Consider the following 22,309-nt stretch of genomic DNA (forward strand, 5'->3'; position numbering starts at 1 on the left):
GGACCTGGATTAGTATGTCTTAGGATCCCGTTACTCGTTCATATGGTAGTTGATTATTAGCGTCCAATGCTGAACTTTTGTACTGGGCTAATGTGTATATAATCCCAGTTCGGCTACTTGTAGGAGAGAAGGATTCGCTAATGAGTAAATAAGTTCGTAAGTTCATTTCTGGTAAGGAAAAAAACTGAATTTCTTTTTATCCATTCGCATGTGCGTATATGAGACCTATTAATGGCCTAGGGGGCTTCATCGTCGTGGTGACAGGTATAGTTACTTAGGAATCGCCAAATCCTTCACTGCGGTCGTAACTTATATTTAGACTAGATACCTCATAAAGATGGACGTCGAGAGATACTCAGGTCTGGCTTCGACCCGGCGGGATATGTCATTTAGGCGATACCGTTGAGCTATACTGTCAAAATTTGAGACTCGTATAACCTAAATAAGGTTATCCAAGATGCAATACTCGTATAACACTACTTAGGGAATACCCGTATACCCAAGGAAAGGGAGACATAGTACATTTGACCACCGATTTATTTATTACTTAGGTACCTATGAGTAGTAATAACTCACTCCGAATAGCTAAACAGGTGACTTAGATACCGGTTAGGGCCTAGACAAACTAATCCCCACGATTAGTTGGTATACGAGGCAATAGAAGTGCCAATAGCCATATTGTCCCACCATTCCCCTTACCGGCTGGCCAACCCGTACTTACGGGCGTCGACTCGTCTTCGTACTTGCCTACCTAACCCATGTCCGCAAACTTAGAATGGCAGGACTGGTAGTAATCATTTAAAAAACTGATATGGAACTGGCACATTTTGGTGTAATTAGGCTAACATATACCACCATTACGCCATGAATACACAACTCATTGGACTCACGATGAGAATGTTATCAAGGGGTAACAAGGCACGTGATGTATAGGACGACTGGATAGCCATTCGAAGAGTATGTATTTGTTACCTGCTAGTAAAGACGCAGAGATCGTATGAGATGAAACAGTTTATCATCTCGCTAACGTCCGCCTGCCTGCCGCTATCAAGCAGAGCTACCGCTTGCAAGACCAAGACCAGATTGCCCAACTACCTAAAAATCACATGAAGCTACCAGCAATCCAGCCATGTACGCCACCTTCTCCTGTGACCTTCCTCCTCCCCGGGCGATGCATCATCAAAGAGGTTCTGAACTAGATAACAATGAACGCGATGTGCTGAAACACAAAATGCCCCCACGCAACAAGAAAAACTCGAAAACGATGCTGAGAGCCGGCGGGATAAATTTTTTTTTTTATAAATCGTTAGATACGGTGCTTTTCGCTCTCTGCTCGCCATGGTTATGATTAGTGCTGTTGACGGTTGTTACGCGCGGCCACGGGGTGCTTTAGGTGTCTCACCCAGTCGAGAATAGAGCATGTATAGTGCCATCCTGTTACATTCTTCGGTTCCCGTAATTGTTACTAGCCGCTCGTTACTATTATCTTGCGGCTCGTTGATCTTAATCACGCTGCCGCTAATTGTCCGAATCTCATTGATTTTTTGACCACCCTTACCAATGATGGCACCAACCATGTCGTTGGGAATGTAGATCTGTTGGGTCATTGGCGCTCCTGCGATAGCAGCACCGTGCATTGGCTGAGCTGGAGGACCGCCGTGAGGATGAGGGCCACCCACGTGAGGAGCGTGGTGAGGCGGTATGTGCGGTGCGGCACCATATCCAGCTGCTTGAGGTGCGTAGTGCATCGGCACACTCGGGTTAGGTTGCGGGGTGGCTGCATGCGGATGGTAGGGTTGCGTATACGGCGTCGGCGGCATGTGATGGGCTCGGGGATCGGGTCGTCGACCGTAGTTTTCGCGATGGCCAAAGTTGCCACCAGCAGGCTGAGGGCAATACGGAACTACTTGCATTCCTCCGGGCACGACGCCGGTGGGACCGCCACTCCGAGTGGCATAGGCCGACGCGGCGGGGCCGCCAAAGCGTTCGTTAAGTTGCTGGAGGAGCGTGCTTCCTACATAATAAGTAGCGATATGAACAGCGTCAGCTACGCCCATGACTACGAGGGAACGCTCGCTAGATAGTGGCAAGCACGAGTCAGAGGCATTGAGCCGCGCTCCTGAAGCATCTTGAATCTCACGAATGCGGGCACCGCCCTTCCCGATAATGGAGCCGATGAGCACATGAGGGATGAGTAGTCGAAGAGGATATGTCTTGGACTGAGCGTTGGATTTCTCCGTCAGAGGCTCGTTGTTCAGGGTCCGGATAATCAAACCAAACGCCTAAAGGCATGTTAGCTCGTGTTCAGAAATATCATAAGATTAGTCAGTGGCTAAATACCTTGGCCACAGCCTCGACAGCTCCGCTAACAGTAAGTATTCGTTCTACAGCGCCCTTCTGGTAATCACTAACGGTACACTTGGCATTGGATAGCTTCCGGATATTAGAAACGTTTTCGCCACCTTTACCAATGATGGTAGCAGCTTCAGGGCTGGAGATGACAGCACGGATATGAATCCACGTAGTCTCATCGTGAGTGTTGGTCGCGGCGGCACCGGACACACCTGAAGCTCCGGAAACTGCGGCGTCTACGGCGGACTTGGCTTCCTCAACATCAGGCACGACAGTATCGCCCTGGTCGTCTTTGATCTCAGCCTTGTCCTGGTTGGTATCCTCGAGCTTGGTTGTGCCATTAGTTCCAGCCGGTGCCGAGACGCCATCACCGTTGCTCTCAGGGAGCTCGATATCCTTGTCATTATCTCCGTTGTTGATGACTTTGTCAAGGGCAGGCCGTTTGGCTTCGGGTTGGTCATTGCCCCGGGAAGGAGAGGAGGCATCCTCCAGAGGGCGTTTAGCCGGATTAGTAGGGTGAGAAGGTGAGGCAGACATTTTGTTCTATGAACTTGTTCACTCTTGAGCGGACGCTACGGTAGGCCGTTTAGACGGTCGAATTGAGATTGAATTATCGACTTTTTTTTATTTACACCTTGAGGGTTTTCGAAGGAAAACGTGCAGGTGTAGTGGTTCGGGACGTGATATGGCTCAAGTACCCTCAAGTTGATGAATATTTGTATGCGGGATCTAAAGGTCAGGTCGGACTTGAAAGGTAGGGTCGATGATGGAACGAGATCGGGGTCGTCAGGTTAGGTGACGACAGGAACGAGAAGAGTGATATGAGAGATCCGGCTGGGACCTGGACGCTCGTGTTGCAAGGCGGAATATTGGTAGGACGAGAATGGTGATGACCTGACGGTAGCTGAGGGCGATTTGATGGAGGTAGAGGATTGCTGGCTTGACCAAGACGAATATGTGGTGATCAAGTCGGCGGTAGAGTATGGAAGGACGAACGAAGTAGACGAAGTAGGAGTGGTGAATTGGAAAGAGGTGGCAGGATCAGAGACGTAGTCAGTTCTCAAACCTTTTACTCCGTCAAATAGGAAACACCTTAGGCAAATATCTCGATGCCGATTTCCTTTTTCTTATGCCTTCTTACGCCTGCACCTTTTCTAAGAAGCTGCCTCTCGAGCAGGTAATACTTTTGATAGGGCGGTGGAGGACAGGGTCGACCCGCGTCGCGTTTGGCGTCTCGAGGCGGAACTGAGATGCGCCAAAGCGATTATAAAAATCACTTCCTGCTGCGGATAGGTGCAGTAAAGGAGGCTTTTACGAGCGACAGAAGCCCGTTGTCTCTCTAGGAGAAACTTGATTGCGAAACTACCTCAACAAGCCTCAACAAGGGGGGAGAAGGCGGGACGATGGGGGAATTAAACGTAAAATATAGTACTAGAAAGGGGGGGAAGGGGCAGAAAAAAAAGAGGTGCAGTGTTAAGTTCGCAACGCAGGCGATAGGGGGTGATACGGCTTGCGAAGAAGGACGGAAAGGGGGGAGGGGAGGATAAAGATTGAATTGAAGGAGGCGAGATGCGTGTTGTAGGTTGGAGGTTGTCTACATAAAGGTTGTCTCACTCGAATGCAAGAAAGATCTAACTTACAGTGGGCACGGTATGTGCAGGTGCCAGTCTAAACATTTTTGGTTGCTTTCCACTGCTTTTGCAAAAGGTACCTACCTACTTAGGTACTTAGGTACATGTAACTAATGGGGCTCCTCCACACAAAATCTTAGGGAGGTAACGTCCAAAGCGTCATGGATTTCCATCTAATTGGCTCTAGTGCCACTGTGCGTCTTTGAATTTGGCTGCTATTCTGTGCTCTGCACTCTGCTATTACGGTGAGCCGTTTTACCTAATATGGTATTCGTCTGCCTCGTCTATATACATACGTTAGGTACACATGTATACAGGTATGTAGTGTACTTTTTATTATCGTGTTTGCTTGCTAATTTTCTTGTATATTAATACCTAAGGTATGTTCTTCTCATTCCGGCTATCTCACTCTGCTACTGTACATACATATGTACGTATGTTATGTCGTACAACACACCGTGTACACTAGAAAGTGCCAATTCTTTTTGGTTGGTCTATATTTTTCTTGCTATGTATAGGTTCTTACTACTATCTCGGATGTTTAACTCTGGCAATTCTAGTTTGAGTTTTTATTATTTATGATAAAAGAAAATCTATTAATGCCAATTGTATATCGTTAGGTTTAAGAAGTTTTCCCCAAGATATTATACTAATATATTGCGTGTATATTCGTTAGAATCAAGATCAATCAATAAGAGTCGCTTCAGGATTGTTTGTGCCGCAGATCCATCGGCACTTGGCCTGCGTTGCATTTCTTGGCATCCCCCTTGAACCCCATGCTCTTCGCTAGACACTGTTAGCTGCATATTTTCCGCAATACGGAAATATGTATACACACGTAGACACGTTCATTACGAACTGCAAGCTGCAAGACATCAACCGCATTTTACCCTATCGCAAGTATCGCTTTCCGAAATATTAGAGGCTCTGTCTTGGCATCCGAAATCATTGAATACTACGACGAAGAGATGGATAGCGGAGCGCGTCTTAGCGACGACTCGGATCTGTTTCATACATCCCATCTCCAAGCTACCGTGCGGGAGCTTCAGGAGAGAGTCAGGGAGCATGAGGCCGCGCTAAACGGGCTGCGCGCCACTCCAAGTGCGCATCGCACAAGTCAGTCTCATCCCCCAACAGCGCCATGGGATATCATGAAGATAGCCTACGACGAGTTGGCATCGCAAACACCATTCCTTCCGTTTCCGGAATCTGTATTGCCCGCTCTTCTAGCACTCCGCAAAACCCACCAGACTGTGGAGGAGACGAAGGCTTATTTAGCCTCTCATAAGGACTCGGTTGAGAAGACCAAGCGACGACTCGAGGTGGAAAAGTCTAATCTCGAAGATCAGAAAGCCCTCTCGCAGAGTTTGCGCAATCGCATACAATCATTGCGAGATGGCTTGGAAAGCCGAATGGAGATGGGACCGGAGGACATAGCTGCAGAACGGATCAACGAGCTGAAGCAAAAGAAAAAGTACTACGACAAGGAAACCTCCAAGCTTCTCAAAGCGCTGAGGAAGTTTATCGACGAGCATCTTGCGGGAATGCTTGCCGCCGAAGAGCTCGGAGGCCCCGTCGTTGGCGATATCATGGATATCGATGGGTCCGATCTCGCGGCAGGATTTAGCTCTCAGGGCAAACTGAAAAAGGCAAAGGAGAATCCCGACGAGGATAGACGACAGAGACGCATTGACGAGATATGGGGTATACGAGAGGATGGTGAGCCAACAGGGAGAGCTAAGGCGGGCAGCCGGGATGAAGCCGCGGCCGCGGGTGAGGAGATGCGCACCTTAACAGAGGAACTACTCAACGCCTTAGCACAATCCGACGGTGATAGTTCAGCAGCCTACGTCCAGCTCCCTAGGGAGACAGCAGCTGCAAGGTTCCTAGTCAGGTCTAAAGTCGCGCAGTTCCACCCTAGGGACTCTACGAAGCTCCGGCTAATCGACTTCGGTAAAGACTTGGATGAATGAATACCATGTTTAAGCCTTCGCCTCCTGTTTCATGATTTATTTATGTACATACATACAATTGTAAGATACTGCACAGACTGTGTACCGTACATGTAGCTATGAAACCAAACTAGGTACATGTAAGAGGTATATTCTCTATAATTAGCTTCGATATCTAGATTAGGGGTTTGGGGTTTTTTTGAGTTCAATCACTCGATTCGAAAAGGAGACCTAAAGATCAACTTAAGTGGCGTTTTAAGGGCAGCCATTATTCTACACGAATACCGAAGACAATTTTAGAACAATGCACCTCCACGTTTTCCTATTTGTGATGTATCTATAATCCCAAGATGGTGGAAAGGAAGAATGATGTATCGGGGTTGACAACACCTACATCCATACGTAGATACCTAAGTACCTAACCTAGGGTACACACACATAATTCTTGGCGTCAATGATCCAATACCTCAGGTACGCTGTCAGGCCATTGGCCAATCAGCATCAAACCTCCTTCCCTAAACGCCCCTCAACGCGTCGCCGCACCCGCGTCCCACCGCTACGTACGGTAAAAAAGTATACCTATCCCACTTTCCGCTGCAGTGTAAATAAAATAAATCTTTCTTCACCGCAACTGCCACAACCCGATTCCCACAAACCCAGTTGCCACCAAACAGGTACCTACAGTTCAAACAGACATCGTATAGACTTCTCCTTCTAAACCATACAACTACCTAGGTACCTACTTAATTAAAAGTCCCAAGATTATGACCACTACTGCATCCGTAACATCACCACCGACCTCACCGCCCGCGAAAAGAGTCAAGACCACTCCCACATCTGCAACCACCACCACCACCAACAACACCAACACCAACGCCACCGAAACAATGTCTCCCCCCAACACCACAACCCAACCCCCCGTCCCTCACCTCGACGCATCCCCCCCCCTCCTAATCAAAAAGCTCTCTCCAACAGCCAAGCTCCCCACGCGCGGGAGCCCCTTCTCCGCCGGCTACGACCTATACGCCTCGCGCCCCGTGACCATCCCCTCCCGCGGCAAAGCCCTAGTCGAGACGGACATAGCGCTCGCCGTGCCCGCCGGCACCTACGGGCGCGTCGCGCCTCGCTCCGGCCTCGCAGCCAAGCACTTCATCGACACGGGCGCCGGCGTCATCGACGCCGACTACCGCGGGCCCCTGAAGGTCCTGCTGTTCAACCACTCGGACGCGGATTTCGCGGTGGCGGAGGGCGACCGCGTCGCCCAGCTCGTTGTGGAGAGGATTTACACGCCTGAGGTGCTGGAGGTGCAGGAGCTGGAGGAGAGTGTGCGTGGGGCCGGGGGGTTTGGCAGCACGGGTACGAATTAAGGACGTTGTCTTGAGCTGGGAAGATGGAGGCTACGGTATACCTACCTAGGTACCTACTTGGGTAGTATGACATACGATGAGTGTACGAAGACTTAGAGATGTCACTGGGAGACGGCCACCAAGATCTGGTCAAGTTCGTTAGTCAATTGATTAGCCAATAGAGTAGATGGGGTATAGATGGGTAGATAGATAGACCCTTTTCAAAGGGGAAGGAGAGTCTAGCTCGTCCATGTATAGAGGATGGGATATGAAGGAAATGAACATAGATTCTACAACAAGCGTTCTAAGAACCACTTCAAACTAGACAAGGGACTTTTTATAGTATCGCCCTACTCAATCCCGTTTCTAGTGACATCTAGGCACATTTCTATTCTATGATGTGGTATATGTAGCCTAGTGCCCATAGGCCACGAATCTAGCCTGGCCTCCTTTCTCAGTACAATATCCAAGTCTATTTACACCTTTTCCGCGCGGTATTCCACCTTGGGATTGCGTAGACTCCCTAGATTTCTCGCGAGTTTTAGTTCCGAAGCCCTCGACTTTAGGAGATGTAGTGCCTTCTCGTCTAGATTTTTGTCTTTCTGCTTCTCCGCCATCTCCGCCGTTAAGCTCGCACATGTACGATCTAAAACCTCGTGCATGCTAGCCAGGACCTTCTCTGCCGCCCTCGCGAGCGGCAGGTCCTGAGCATCCACGTCGTCGGGACTAAGCCACGAGAGCTTTTCCACTAGGGGTCCGTTTCCATTCCCGTTGCTCTGCTCGTCGTAGTTGGTTACCGCCTCACGCATGCGGGCTACCATCAGCGCCGCGAACATGTCCCCTGTCCCGCTGAAGTAGCACTCAAACACCGGGAATGTGATCTTGAAGAGCCGGGGCTGTCGGTCCGAATTCATGGTCGAACCCACGACTGACATGGTGCGGGTTGTCTCCGTAGAAGGGGATGAGTTGACGGACGGTAAGGACACGGATGTGATAACGATGTGAGGAACGCCGAAGTCTTGGTGTAGAACTCGAATCGCATTCTCAAGAGAGGCAAAATCGGTAATCTTTACGCCGGAAAGGAGCCTACCGAAAAAAGGGCTGGTTAGCTAACATACTCCTTTATACTCCTTCCTCTACCATTTCCTAGGCCGGGAATTCCTTGAAACCCTCATCCGTCTATCCAGCAAGGAAAGGTACACATGAAAGCAATGGACTTACTCAGCTTCGAACTGATTGGGTAAGATAAGGTCGGCATATTGTATCAGGTTCTTATACGCAGGCACTACGTCCTCTGCGACATATAGGCGGCCATTATCGCCCATGACCGGATCTAGCACCCAGAAGAAGCTTCCCGGTTTCTGAGCCTTCGACTTATGTTTGAGCTCTTTTCCGATGTTTCCGACTGCTTCGACGGCGGCTGCCCCGGGCACGTACCCCGAGAGCATCATGTCGAAGTCGTCGAGGTATGACTGCTTGAGACCTTCCCACAGATCCGTGATCTCCTGCGCCGACACGCGCGTGCCCTTCCATTGCTTATAACCCGTATGGTTGCCTTTGCGTTTGACACTCGTGTTAGAACATGATATGCTCGGCTGCGAGATACTGATTGACAAGTATGTACGTACTGAACTGCACGGTATTCATAGCAGAGACATCGCAGCCCATAGACTGTAGCGCAAAGACGGCGATCTTATTGCCTACGTTCCTATCCACGGAAATACGGTGTTAACGGAAGGGTCGTCGTCGACGATCTTGGTAGTATAAATCTATAAACTCTCACCCGGAGACAACCTTCAAAGAGGGACATTAGCTACTAAAAAATAGGAAACTGACTGTTAGAAGCATTGGCTTTTCCCTACATGGCTGGCGACGGCTAAGACGCTCGTCTCCGGGACGAACGGTGGTTCGGCACTCATGCGGACGGTTGGTAGGAAGGTAACAATGTGAATTGTGTAAATGTATTAGAGGAAGTCAAGTATCTGATTATTTTCTATAAAACCGTTTAAAAGAGTAAGCATTGGGGAAAGAACGGAGGGTCAAGACGGAAGCCGTGATGATAATATATAAATAACCTCCCGCCGAGTGCCGAGGACAATAAGGGCGCATGACTCTCTTCCGATAAGTGACCATTGAAAAGCTGAGTCTACCTAAGCTTTGTCGAAGAGCCCCGCCATGACGGATAGCCCCGCACTAAGCTTTTTTAAGTCCAATGTTGCTTACCTTGTCATCGTAAGTTGTATCTGGTACGTCTATTTCAGTATTATTACTTCAATCCCACGATAAGCTAACATTTAGCTTCATATTGGGTAAGAAAATGAATTTATATTAGGGCTATAAAGCCCATTAATCTGCCTATCTCGTCCTTAATCGCTTCGCAAATTATGGACTGATACTGCATCTAAAGCCAATGCCGTCCAAGAGGCCCTAACTATACTAATAATGCAATTAACATTTTGCATACGGTATTCATTCGTATCCATTTCGTAGAGCACGAAGGGTTCCATGGCAAGCCCCGTGGTATTCTACCACCTCCAAATATCGACGTGGTATATTCGTAGTTCTCATTAGCTTCCGTCTTGCTTAATTTCTTACTCGTCGTCGCTGATCTATAAGTTCATAGTTAGTAATGTGTCAGATACAGCATCAGGTGTCGGGGCATCACATACCTTGGGAGCGAGGTAGAACCTCAAGTAACTGCTGCCGGCCAGTCCATACTCCACAAGAAGGGGCACCTCGTTGGATAAGCAGATCTTGACGGTGGTAGATAGAGCTTGGGCTTTGCAGAAGTTGACCAGGTATTTGAGGGAGAAGGTAAGGCCGACCGGCTCGGTGAGCTCGATGTCGATGTTGAGTTCGGGCTTGTCGACGTTCTGGTGGCTTCGGAGCGTAACGGCACCGTTACCAATATCACCGTTGCAAGAAAATTTGACTCCATCCTTGGTAGCATCAATCGTCACTTATACGCGTTAGCCATATTGTTTTCATAATAAGTAGCTCTAACTGAAAGGAGGGCATAACTGCCACTTACCAGATTCGGACATAGCCATCAAATCCGTGCAGATACGTCTGAACTCGGATGAAGGCATAGAGATAGTCGCAGCATACTCCGTCTCAGGAATACCCAAGTGCTCCTGGTCGATATCCATGAGCTTCAAGTCGTACTCGCTGATACGGTCGTTCTCGCTGCTCTCGAAGACGAGATTGAGAGAATCGGGCGCATCTTCAGCCTTTAATGTGAGGATGTCTTCGTTCTGGGCCGCGCGTAGGACCTTTGTGAGGGAGACGAGGTTTACACCGAGGGCGATATTGCGGTCGCAGCGGTAAGGAGAGAAACCCTCGGCCTTCAGCATCATCGACACGAGGGCGACGTGGGAGTTGTCCATGGCCTGCAGCGCGATGCCCGAGTCATTGCAGTCGAAATTGCAGTCCTGCACCAGATCCTTGATGGAATCGACCACCTATAATAATAATCTGTCAGCTTGATTGATAGCGGGAACTACACAATTTGAGTAGACGGACCTTCTTGAGGATCTGGGCTTGCTCGAGTCGTGCCTCTAACATGGTGATTAATTTTAGACGGAAGATAATAAAATAGGGTGTTAATAAAGTTGGGTATCTGGGAGCGATGAATATAGATCTGTAAAAGGAAGACTCGAGATGTGATTACTGTCGTAAGAATTGTTCGTAGCTGAGGTTGTTGTCGAGAAGGTACCGTAAAATTGGTTATGCTGAAGAATATTTGGCAAGAAATACAATTCTAGAAATTAGTGGGATAAGCTGGGGAACGGAGACGCGTTGAGTGGTTGGACGCGTCTTTAATTGAAGGTAGACGCGCGAATGCCCCACCTTGACACAGGTAACAGCGGTATACCTGGTACTTACACGGCCATAGCTCTCATTGTGATGTGCACCGTACATTTCAAGGAGACCTAACTTTTTTATATGTACCCCCCTAATTCGTACTCACATCGCACGAAACAGCCTTGATCCTGTCTTCTCAAGTGAGGTTTTATTATGTATGTACCTTATGTATACGCCTATGTAGTTAGGCGACTGATTTATGTATATGTACTGTACTCGCAACATAGAAAAGACATTATAGGCAAAGATCGTATGGATGACCAGCTCTCTTATGCAGTAAATCCCCCCCAAAACCAACTAAAGCAAACGCCATGACGAAGTCAACTTCGAATCAGATCGCTCTCTATCCCAAATACGCCATATTACAACCGATGACCCAGTTCATAATCTAATCGTTACCCGCGCCTTGGGCCCAGCTGGTGCTGTTAGTCGAAATGATACAGTGTTAACGAAAACTTTTAAAGAGAGACTCGACCACGTCCGGGCTTCCTTTCTAATACTCCTTGCAGCTCTCGCATCATGCCCCTTTGGGCTTCGGCCTTCGCCTTGGCAATTTCTTTAGATTTGCGGTCTTCTCTCATCTTGATTATCCTCTCTTCCCGTGTGAATAAACTCTTTGGGCGTGGAATCGAGATAGCCTCAAATACTTCTGGCTCTGGCTCTGATGGCGGTGAAGACCCCCCAGTAAGCTTCTTGTATGCGTCAGCAACGCCCTCGTCCTGGCTGTTTTCATCCTCTTCCGCTATGGTTCGTCCACTCATCGTACTCAGGGGAGACATGAGCGTAGAGCCCATGGATGACAGGCGTTTCTCATTTCTGTCGATACCAGACGCTAGCGAAGCCTTTCCTGTCTGCCATGCTTCCATTAAATCCCGTAGATCTTGTCCAATTGACTCGTACTGGGCCATGAATAATGGCCCCAAATCGGTAATATCATCAGCCTCGTTCAAAGCCTTGGACGACTCCTCACGCAGAAGGTGCAATTTAGCCTGCACGCTGCGGATATTCATAGTCATCGAATTCAATCTGCGGACTTGGTGGCGCCAACGATCATGACTAGGCGTCTCAGGACTCCGAGGAGTTTTGGGGATTGGAACTATAAACTCACTATTAGAAAACATCAGTTAAGGAAATTATAGAGCTCACTTACAATCATTATCAGCCAGGATGTCCCTCACCCGCGTATAAGCTTGCCTCGTGGCCGTATTTAATTCCTCGAATGCTTCTAATATAGTCGTAAAACGAAGTCGATCAGAATCGTTGCCGACGGTGTGGAGAGCAAGCAGACCGCTCAGAAACATCTTCCGAATATCATGAAAGAGGAATGCGGCATCTTTTAAAGGTTGCAACTTCTCAGCATCCTGGGCATCAGTTTTTGAAAACACCTGAAATCTTTCTACAACATCGGCGACTGTAAACTGATACTGGGATTGCAGTTGCAGCAGCTCGGTCTGTTCCGCAAATGCCCAAATCGTAAAGGCCACTTGATAATATTTAGAAATGACTTCTGTTAAGCTGGTTCGAAGGGCTTTCCTAAGCTGAAGACACTTGACGTTTTGCCCATTATTCTCTAGTCGGCTAATAGGGGGGATGGGTGTGCTCCTATTTATAGATTAGCCAGTTAAGCTAAGCATTCGCGAGCAAAATAGACTTACAGTCGATATCCGCGGGCAACTAATTCCACCTCCATTACAAAGTTTAATGCTGCACTGTTTGCACAGTCATACTCTCGGGAGAGCGCGAAAAACGTCGAGGCTTCTAATAGTCCTTGCTTCTGGATATTTCTTAAAATCTGTCTTCGTACGTATGCTCTCACGACTAGAGACGCTATAGACACTACTACAACGAAAGCTATCGACCCTCTCCATGTTGGCATAAAACCTCCCAGCGAGAACCAACGGACGAGCGATGCCGTACCGAAACTGAACACAACAGCAGCAACGGCGCCGGAAACTGTAATCCCATGAAAGTTTGCTTCGCTAGCCGGTTGCGATAGCGCAGGGTCTTCCGAGGCTTGATAGCCTAATACTAAGGGGTTGTCTAAAAGTTGGGACTGTATGATTGCAAGGCGCAGCCGCTCAAGGAAACCGATCGACCGAGCATGATCGATAGATGAAGTTACTGCCTCGACTAATAGCCGTAACACTTCGATGATAGGGGAGGCATGGTTGTGGAATTCATCTAGGTTGAAACGGGATGGGACATTGTTGGAATCGATCCGCAGGGGTCTAGGGAGATGCTCCCGAAACCTCTTCCGGACTTTGGCAAACCCTCTCGGGGCGAACTCTCGCGGTGGGCTTGACGATGGCGAGTTATCATAATTCCTATCGTCGTCGGGTTCCTGCCACTGAGGTTCTTCTCTTTCCCCCGTGCCTGTAACCATAATTAGGACTGTAGGAGCTCCGGGCATTTCGGCCGCCAAGGGAAGGATGCTCTAGCGAAGAAATTGAGGGGCCAAGGTATAGCACAGAACTAGCATACATACCCTCGAGGTAGTTGCTCAAAGGCGTGCCCTCATCTACGTGAGTCTCCATGTAATTGTAAGTGTCGCACGACGGATCGCGTCCATCTGGCGCGAGACGACTGTGATTCGTGCACCCAGTCGTATTGTAAATGGCAAGGTTTGATTCGATTAAAAAAGAGCGACAGTAGAATCTAAAGGAATATACGTAAGAGATGGGGGGGTTGCAAAGGAATAGTGTCAGTGAAAGGAACGGTAGAAAGGAACGGAGTGGTAAATGGAAAAGAAGTGGTCAAGTGCTTTGTTCATTTGACTCGCAATGTATTGTACACATGAGATTAACATACAAGATTAACATCCCTAAAAGAGGTAGCATTAATGATCTAATTAGGCAAGTAGCTAAGATGTATTAGGTACCTAGTATTACACGGATACTAGGCAGATACCAAACAGATACGCAGCGAGTAATGTCCGAGAACCCGTCCAGGGGTTGAGCTTTCCCCATAGAAGCCCCCCGTATCCAGCAGCCTCCGTAGTATCCAGTTCAGTGTAGTTTCGTCATGGAAGGAACATCTAGAACTGCAGCATTAGTCGAATTGTATGTACGTACATGCATATGTACACATGCCTAGCGTCTGCAGTCAGCCTTAGCCAAACGTTTGCGGTCCAGTATGAACCAATGATCTGACGGAAGCGTAAATTTAGGAGCATCATTCCATTTCCTTCAGAGGCAGCCAATTGCGAACTAATGGAGCCCCAAGGGTGATGTTCGGATGGTCCCGCTAAGCTCTCCAATGTTGGCAATATAGATCATATTTTGGCAAAAAATTTTCATCTTGCATCTGGCCTCATGGCGCAACGGTAGCGCGTTCGACTCCAGATCGAAAGGTTATCCGTTCAAATCGGGTTGGGGTCATTGATTATATTTTTGCAGATTACCTAAATTTTTTTTGCTATTGTTCGGACGAGCCTAAGAGCTATGTCCTATTATACATCTATAAATGCTGTTGTCCAGAGAAAGGAGCTATCATTTTCTATGAACTTTCTTTTCTAACGTTAGTAGGTGACGTAACTAAGTCAACAATAGTATACGAAATCGGTTCAACAATCCGCTTGCCTTTTTGTATTCATTGGTGGTCCTTTAAAGAGATCCCTTTGAGAGACAAACTCGCTTACTTAGGTACTTGGCGCTTGCTTTCCGCCGCAGGATTGCTTATGCTCCGCCCAGTGAGTTGACGAAGCCCAGCGCCACACTCTTGTTAACTCGACCAATATCGCATGTAGACTTTCCCCAGGTTTCCCTATCCTTTCCGATAAGTACCTAAGAATAAGAATTATGTGCGACAGTATTAGAAGGCAGTATTCTTGTAATATGTGTATTATCTTCTCTGACCAGTTAATATGTGTGGCTATGATAATTCACGTCCCTTTTACGTAACCCTGCGCATGGGGCATCTTTACTGTAGTAGACATTGATCCCGTCTCAATGGATGAGATTCCCCAAAAATCTTATCAAGCAGATCTCAATTACCGCTCCAGCCTCGAACTTATATTTGTAGCATAGACTTATCAGATGCTTGTGTAAACCCCGTATTGAGTTTCGAATTTGTCTATGAACCTAAGTTTTCTTTGTCTATGTTTTTCTCCTTGGAAGTACCTCATGTTAGGATAGGTACCTACTATGCCAAAGAACAAGAAAAGAAAAAGAAACAGAAACAGAAACAGTAACTAGAGAAAGTACTTAGAAAACTTCTACCGACATTGCTCTTAGAAATGAGCTATGGAAGCTCTATGATTCCTCGATGCCTTAGGTCCTACAGGCTTGGATTTCTTATAAGTCAGCTTACATAACGCTCCTGCAAGATTCCGCAAGGCATTATGTTGGAGGTACCCAGCATTCGAACCGCCTTCCCGGGGGTTAGCAGCCTCACGCTATTCGTCGGCAGCGTCTCCACTAAACCTTCGACTTCAACATTACGTACTTCGTACTGCGACACCAAAACCACAAACGCCCGATTTCAATAAGACCTAAGCAACGAGAGGGAACAGTAAGAAGAGGAAGAAAAGTAAAGAATAGACAGACAAGGATAGGCAAAGAACTATCGCAGCCATGCCGACCGAACGAGAATTCCAAATCGCACCCATCGTGCCCGAGTCCATCATAAACAACTCTAGGGTCAGTCTACTATTCACATAATACCCAGCACTCGTCTCGACGCAGTACTACACTGTCCTCCAGCCAAACAAAAAAACTAACGAACAGTCTCCCCCCAACAGACTCTATCCAACCTCCAGACCCTCACCGCATCAATCTTCGGCGCCGCAGCCGGCATCCTCGGCCTCGAATCCTACAACGGCTTTCTGTTCTACTTCATCTTCACAATCCTCACCACCGTCCTCTTCTACACGATCCGCGTCGCACCTACGTCGTTAAAGGCAGGCCATGGCCTCTTCGACACGAGCAGATATTTCCGTACCCAGTTTGAATTCTGGACGGGCGGTCTCTTTAGCGGGCTTGCGGGATACATATTGACGTGGACGCTGTTTTACGGTCTGGTAAGAGCATAGCAGCAATAAGATGATTCGGTTATGTTTCCGCGAGCATTGGTTGGCGTTTAGTAGTACGATACAACTACGTATGAAAATTCGTGGTGTATTAACCTGAGGCAAAGGATGGTATAATCTCAAATAATATTAAATACGTCGCTATCGCTATACCGCTACTCGTCCCCGTTTTGATATCCCAAAGTTGGCCTCTGGAACTACTATAAGATATATCATTCATTCTCCAATTTCAATCACCCGACCAACGTAACCCTCCAGCCCCGACTTATCTTTAGATCCTCCTTCTACAAGAACGATCTGGGACCCTAGTTCAATCCATTCTCTGTTGTTTAGGAACTCTAGCGAGACATGATACTCCGCATGATACTCATCTAGGTCTGATTCCGACTTGGTACGCTCAAGTTCGATATGGTCATTCATGCTGAACACGTCGTCACTATCTTCCGTCGCGACTCTCTGTGCACTAAGATCGAACTTTTGGCGCTTTACACCTAGTACCCGAACAGCAGCACGTACCATTCCCACGTAGGCGTTCACCAGACTATTGACAGTTAGTAGCTTGACATCCGATGTTTTGAAAGAAGCTATCAAACTAGAGGCGGCTTGGAGTGAGAGACCCGTGTCAACCATGTGTTGACTGGCCATCGCTAGGACCTGTCCCTTGCGGAGCCGAGCACTGGATATCCTTGGGGTTTCAGGGGTGGTGTTAATATCGGATGATTCCTCGGGAAGGTCGCTGAACACTACTTGAATAGAGCCCGCTTGCCCTGCTTCGATTGTTTGCACTGGAAGTCTTAGGTCGCGGATATTTACAATCGTCGCCTGGCGCCATTCGCCCTCGATTTTAGAGGCTGACAGTGTGTGACGAGAACTAAGCCGGGCAAATTCTGCAGATGACGGATGTGGAATCGATAGGCCGTATCCAGGTGAAGGGTAGTCCTTTGGTACTAGAGCTCCGGCGTCTTCATCCTCCCCTGGGAAAGGACCTAATACAACCCTATCGCCAATAGATAATCTTCCAAATCGTAGATATCCTGTCACTACCGGCGCACTCTCACCCGATGTAGAAGATGCGGTGCTTTGGGCTCGGCTCAACGACATTTCAAAAACTTCGTCAATATGAAATAAAGCAGCTGGCTGCTCCGGATTCAATGCAAGGGGAACAAAGTCTCGAGCCGTAGGCAAAGGCGGAACCGGCAAGCTTCTTAATAAGGCGTGGGTCAACCCGATACCTATACCCTTTACAGCGCTTGTAAGTACGATCGGAACAATGGATAATGGGTCGGTAGACTTGGCAATAGGGTCAATTATTTCATCCTTGACCTTCTGCATGTCGTTTTCGGACACCTCTGTAAGGTTATCCTCGTCGCGTGCTGTGGAAGTAAGCAGCTTCGGCATCCTACCCATAGCCTTGACCTTGGTAAATACTATATTCAGTTTGTTTTTTAGTAGCGCACGCTGCCCTAACTCGGATTTAGTTATAAGAATGGCAAGAGGTATGGCTAATTTGAGGCATAAATCAAGATGCGCCATAGCTAAATCCATTGATGCTATCCCAATCCCTATAGCACCATCTGCGCCTGACAGTGAGTGAACACCAGAGGCGGGGCTCCCATCTTCACTCGCAGGGATGCACAGCAGGGTCCAATGAGGAGCCCATCCAACTAGAGCTCGGAGGGTGGTCCGTTGGTATCGAGGATGTCCGGCAGAGTCTAGTAAAAAGACTAACCGACCATTCTCTGCACGGTCATGGATATCGGGCCATTCGTTGATATTATCAACGTTATAATTAAAAATCTTCCGATCATCGTAACCGATAAGTTCCTGGGCAATAGAGCTAGTCCGTCCGGATACGACTTCATGACGATGTCTCAACAGATTGATTCGACTGCTTCCTCGACCGTTATCTAATGTACCATTAGAGAGCGTTCCCAGAAGTGTTGTTTTACCCGAAGTTGTCGGACCAATGAGCGAAATCCGGAGTTGTTCGGTGACCGAAGCACCTCTCCTAGCCGTAACGTCCGAAGGACTTTTCTGTTGACCGTCCTTGTCGCTCTGGGTATTCATTACCGGCATGACGAGTGCTTCCGCCACCCAGAGATCCGCAACGTGAACCTTGTCACTCAATCCCGAGGCGCTGTCTAACCACTCGCAGTTCCCGACAGCCTTCATGCGCTGAACCTCGACCCTACAACCCAGACTAGCAGCCATGACTTTTAGAGTCGTCATACTCTCATCCATCTCATCTTTAGTCAAGCCCACGAATGTCCCATCGTCAGCAACGCCTATTTCATATAATGCTCCGTTAGACTCCTCCAGGCCTGGGAGAAGCTGCTGGGGTTTCTCTAGAGCCGCGAGATCGGCAATATCTTCAGGTAACCTCGGTAGTATAAGTTCACGTCTTGCATTGGAATGATAGGGCGATGACTGCTGAAGTCTCCAAAGTAGCTGAGTGGTTAAGTGATGGAGGCGATTCTGCCTAGTTTGGTTTGAAGCGGCGAGAGGAAGACTGCCTTGCCTTGGAAGCTTTGATTCTCGTAGCGATCTGGACTGCTGAGACCCCGAGACTTTAAGTGTGGTGCTCATTTTATTATAGACCCTCCGGGGGCGTAGTAAGAGGTGTAGTTTGTATTCGATGGGGCCGTCTTGCGGCTCTGCTTCGAGTCTCTCTAAGTGAGGGTCCGATAGCTGTTCCGCCTCGACGATGGCGCCGGTCGTTACGGAACGCTCGGGTTGAGGCCTCTTTCCGGAGTCCTGTCCGGACTGCCAGGGTGACTGCACCCGTGGAGGATCATGATCGAAGGTGAATATCGAAGCCATTGCCAACTTCAATTACCCGATGAATTATGTACACTGGTAAGTCGGTGAACTGAATAAGCAGCCAGGTCGAACCCCGTTTATACTTCAGCGTTATATAGTCCTTGTCTTCAGGAGCTATGACCGCTTTTTAAAGGCGCAGCCCTTTAATCCTTGATTTACAGTCTTCTTGCCGTTATGAGGAATTTTTGTATTGATTCTATTGCATGGTCTTGCGCTATTCGCTGTGTATAAAGAGGATGTATTCGGGGTATCATCTTCGATAGGTTGGAGCTAGAAAGCTCGTAAATATGTGTAGGATAAGTTTTTTGGTGTATTCTCTAGTAGGAGAATAATATTAATGCAAATTTAGACCAGCCATTGCAACCTGGAAGTTGTTGGTGGTATGTTGTTAGGTGAATATCTCATGTGAAGTGGTGATAGAAGTGGTGATAGACTCATCGGTATAAATTCGACCGGCGAAGTAGAAATATGTAAGGTGCAACTACCTACCTATGTAATACCTATGGTGCTTTCCGACAACAGCCAACAAGCTCGTATTGAGTATCTGACTCACCCGGGGTACATATTGTAAGCACAGTTTTCGTGGAGATTACAAGTATATGTCTCCATAAATCAATAACTAAATACTTTGTACAGTTTTCATATGTATTGGTACTTATATATGTACATAAAACCATATATTTACGTACACTAAAGTATGATCATATGCCTTCCAACAGGGTAGAATTCTTCAACGTCAGACCATGTGGCAGGACCCAAGCACTCAAACACTCCAGTGGAAACGTCTAGTGTTGCGCGCAGCCGCATTGCTGGCACTATATTTACCCCCTTAATGGAATCCACCTAAACCTGGAGTAGAAGGACAGTAAAAATATACCATACGAATCATCGGATTCCCACGATATCGGTCGCACACGCTAAACAAGACGATCAATAGTAATTTATGTACAGTAGTATGAAAGCATAATGAAGATATCCCCTTGACTGGCATAAAACAGTAAAAACCTTATTCGGTAAAGTACGTAAAGTTCAACGCAACCAGTCTTTATCCTTTAGCCAATCTTGATGTATCGATACTGAAAATAGTGGGTTTACTGTTTTATGCCAGTCAAGGGGATACTTGCCTAGTCTATTGTATAAACATTAATGGAAAGTATAACTATGTACATCAATACATGTATGTTAGGTACCTACAATATGAACAGCCGGAAGCCAAACTTAGAATACCTAGGCGTTTCTTCAACTAAATAGCACTTGCCACCCCAATTGCTGACATCTTTACCGCCCCTGACCGCCTGCTAAATAATTAAAAATATGGAGCCCTCCATCCACTAGATAACTGCTGCGGCATGGAACTGACGAATTGTTTTGGATACAGCTGATCTGCTTCCTTACTCCCTTTTAAGCACCCTCCTTTTCGAAACGTAACCTAAGACATCCTCCGCCTTCAGTCCCATAATTCGCCTCCTCTATAACTGTCAGATCTCCCTCTTTCTAACCATCTCATCCATTCATCACACCAAGTAATCAAGCCTTGAACAACACGATATATCTCCAGCCAAAATGAGGAAATTCGGCTTCGGAAGAAAGCATGCGGATGGCGATGACGATGCGAACCGTTCGGCCCTGTTTGGGAAGAAGGGCTCTCCGGCGCCTTCGTCCGACAATCCCTATGCTCAATCCCAACCCGCGAATGACCCTTACATGAACGATAGCAACAAATATGCCCATATGACGCCTTATCAACAAGCTCGCGCGCGTCTCCCCGATCCTCAAACCAATGGTCTACCTAACGGACCATCTCCTCAGAACGGTCACGCTGCCCCACCAGCTCGTACGAATAGCGGCTACTCTTCAACAAGTCCAGCACCTCCATATTCCGCTAATGGCTATACCAATGATAAATATGGCGCGCCGTCGGGCTATGGCGCAAGTAAATATGGTAACTCGAACGGTTATGGTGCTCGTCCGGGTGGCTACGGTGGACTTGGGCAGTCCGATAATAATAATGCGGACACCAATAGGGATGCGCTTTTCTCTGGAGCTCGTGAGCGGTTTGACCAGCGCCAGCCCAATGGTCAAGATACGTCTGGAGCTTCTGGCACATCGGGAATTGACTCTGGCAATAAGTATGGTGGATATGGAGAGCAGCGTGAACTTACAGCAGAAGAACAAGAAGAGGCCGAAATCGATGACATCAAACGACAGATAAAAGAAGAGAGGCTGGCTACAGTAGGGACGACCCAGAATATTGCACGTACTGCCGATCAAGCATTAGATGTTGCAATGCAGACCGTTGCTCGTCTTGGCGGACAGACCGAACGCCTTAACTACACCGAAACCCTTATCGACAAGGGTAGCTTTGCAAGTAGAGAAGCTGAGCAGTCAACCAAGAAGCTCAAGAGTCTAAATCGGAGCATGTTTGCTGTTCATGTAGGGAACCCTTTCACGGCGTCTAAAAGGCAAAGAGAGATAGAGCAAAAGGCCCTGGATGAGCATCGTTCGGAGCGTGAGATACGTGAGACAACACGTAAGGAAGGCTATATGGGAAACCAACGTATGGAGGCTACATTCAGAGAAGCAGAAGCCAGTGCGAATAACCACGTCTGGAAGAAACAAAGTGCTGCCGAGAGGTCTAAGTATGCATTTGAGGATGATGATGATGAAGAGACGAATGCACAAGAGGATGAAATTGATGAAAACATGGAGTTGACGGCCCGGAGACTCGCTTCAATTAACCACCTTGCTCATAACATCAGCGATATAGTCGATACCCAGAACAAGACCATCGATAGGATCGGTAGCAAGGTAAGCCACTATTTGTTGTGCCGTATACAAGACTAAGACTAACAACTATACAGAGCGATAAATTAAGCGACGAAACGGTGGTGCACACCCGCAGGCTTCAAACCATCAGATGATTATCCTTGAAGGTATTGGTGGTATTGTGCATCTTCTCATTGGACAAAAAAATATTGTTGGATTAGCAATGCTTCAATAGTTTACGGTGGGGATGAATACAATGGTATTTATCTTCACCTGACACTTCATAAGGTTGACCCCTTATGAGTAGAGTCGCCCCCAAGCATCATGCATCAGAATCAAGATGAATGCTTGTAGTATAGAGTAATGATAAAACTTCGGTATCCTCTCAGAACTGCGAGTGGATTTGTATGACAGTCTGTTTATTTCGGGGCCTATATTGAGGATCAGTATTATATTATAGTTGCAATATAGAAGCTTGGTAGTCTAATAATTACTTGCCTATATTCTGTGTTAATGCTTCACTATTCTGATGATGCTCTGATGATGCCTTGG

At 47.6% G+C, this 22,309-nt stretch overlaps 9 protein-coding genes and 1 non-coding gene across 10 annotated transcripts; 5 read left to right on the forward strand and 5 right to left on the reverse strand.

Annotated features, from left to right (window-relative positions):
• Positions 1-1,357: 1,357 nt before the first annotated feature.
• F5Y00DRAFT_173760 (uncharacterized protein) lies at positions 1,358-3,326 on the reverse strand. Its single transcript, XM_048004898.1, has 2 exons — positions 2,341-3,326; positions 1,358-2,282 (listed from the first exon to the last, which is right to left on the reverse strand). Exons 1-2 carry the CDS (start codon positions 2,887-2,889, stop codon positions 1,368-1,370), a joined length of 1,464 nt encoding a protein of 487 aa, XP_047868398.1. The 5' UTR covers positions 2,890-3,326; the 3' UTR covers positions 1,358-1,367.
• A 1,484-nt stretch (positions 3,327-4,810) lies between these two features.
• F5Y00DRAFT_226715 (uncharacterized protein) lies at positions 4,811-6,225 on the forward strand. Its single transcript, XM_048006375.1, has one exon. The coding sequence runs from the start codon at positions 4,952-4,954 to the stop codon at positions 5,954-5,956; it is 1,005 nt and encodes a 334-aa protein (XP_047868399.1). The 5' UTR covers positions 4,811-4,951; the 3' UTR covers positions 5,957-6,225.
• A 70-nt stretch (positions 6,226-6,295) lies between these two features.
• On the forward strand, positions 6,296-7,529 carry F5Y00DRAFT_173785 (dUTP diphosphatase). Its single transcript, XM_048004899.1, has one exon. The coding sequence runs from the start codon at positions 6,700-6,702 to the stop codon at positions 7,300-7,302; it is 603 nt and encodes a 200-aa protein (XP_047868400.1). The 5' UTR covers positions 6,296-6,699; the 3' UTR covers positions 7,303-7,529.
• Positions 7,530-9,176, reverse strand: F5Y00DRAFT_173797 (Ribokinase-like protein). The gene is made up of 4 exons (XM_048004900.1): positions 9,118-9,176; positions 8,910-8,981; positions 8,503-8,836; positions 7,530-8,367 (listed from the first exon to the last, which is right to left on the reverse strand). The coding sequence occupies exons 2-4, from the start codon at positions 8,947-8,949 to the stop codon at positions 7,758-7,760; spliced, it is 984 nt and encodes a 327-aa protein (XP_047868401.1). The 5' UTR covers positions 8,950-8,981; positions 9,118-9,176; the 3' UTR covers positions 7,530-7,757.
• A 415-nt stretch (positions 9,177-9,591) lies between these two features.
• Positions 9,592-11,047, reverse strand: F5Y00DRAFT_226732 (proliferating cell nuclear antigen). Its single transcript, XM_048006376.1, has 4 exons — positions 10,804-11,047; positions 10,313-10,742; positions 9,951-10,240; positions 9,592-9,890 (listed from the first exon to the last, which is right to left on the reverse strand). The coding sequence occupies exons 1-4, from the start codon at positions 10,843-10,845 to the stop codon at positions 9,873-9,875; spliced, it is 780 nt and encodes a 259-aa protein (XP_047868402.1). The 5' UTR covers positions 10,846-11,047; the 3' UTR covers positions 9,592-9,872.
• Positions 11,048-11,271: 224 nt separating this feature from the next.
• On the reverse strand, positions 11,272-13,955 carry F5Y00DRAFT_226734 (Mysoin-binding motif of peroxisomes-domain-containing protein). The gene is made up of 3 exons (XM_048006377.1): positions 12,801-13,955; positions 12,296-12,747; positions 11,272-12,241 (listed from the first exon to the last, which is right to left on the reverse strand). The coding sequence occupies exons 1-3, from the start codon at positions 13,553-13,555 to the stop codon at positions 11,604-11,606; spliced, it is 1,845 nt and encodes a 614-aa protein (XP_047868403.1). The 5' UTR covers positions 13,556-13,955; the 3' UTR covers positions 11,272-11,603.
• Positions 13,956-14,450: 495 nt separating this feature from the next.
• F5Y00DRAFT_t23 lies at positions 14,451-14,522 on the forward strand. Its single transcript has one exon. It is a non-coding gene; the product is annotated as a tRNA-Trp (tRNA).
• Positions 14,523-15,572: 1,050 nt separating this feature from the next.
• On the forward strand, positions 15,573-16,281 carry F5Y00DRAFT_173846 (Rab5-interacting protein-domain-containing protein). The gene is made up of 2 exons (XM_048004901.1): positions 15,573-15,782; positions 15,884-16,281. Exons 1-2 carry the CDS (start codon positions 15,717-15,719, stop codon positions 16,172-16,174), a joined length of 357 nt encoding a protein of 118 aa, XP_047868404.1. The 5' UTR covers positions 15,573-15,716; the 3' UTR covers positions 16,175-16,281.
• Positions 16,282-16,306: 25 nt separating this feature from the next.
• F5Y00DRAFT_226738 (uncharacterized protein) lies at positions 16,307-19,446 on the reverse strand. Its single transcript, XM_048006378.1, has one exon. It carries the CDS (start codon positions 18,989-18,991, stop codon positions 16,388-16,390), a length of 2,604 nt encoding a protein of 867 aa, XP_047868405.1. The 5' UTR covers positions 18,992-19,446; the 3' UTR covers positions 16,307-16,387.
• A 775-nt stretch (positions 19,447-20,221) lies between these two features.
• Positions 20,222-22,265, forward strand: F5Y00DRAFT_226740 (uncharacterized protein). Its single transcript, XM_048006379.1, has 2 exons — positions 20,222-21,799; positions 21,853-22,265. Exons 1-2 carry the CDS (start codon positions 20,555-20,557, stop codon positions 21,910-21,912), a joined length of 1,305 nt encoding a protein of 434 aa, XP_047868406.1. The 5' UTR covers positions 20,222-20,554; the 3' UTR covers positions 21,913-22,265.
• Positions 22,266-22,309: the final 44 nt, after the last annotated feature.

The sequence above is a fragment of the Daldinia vernicosa genome (genome assembly GCF_022497035.1).
Source record: "Daldinia vernicosa strain CBS 139.73 unplaced genomic scaffold F5Y00scaffold_6, whole genome shotgun sequence".
Taxonomy (NCBI): domain Eukaryota; kingdom Fungi; phylum Ascomycota; class Sordariomycetes; order Xylariales; family Hypoxylaceae; genus Daldinia; species Daldinia vernicosa.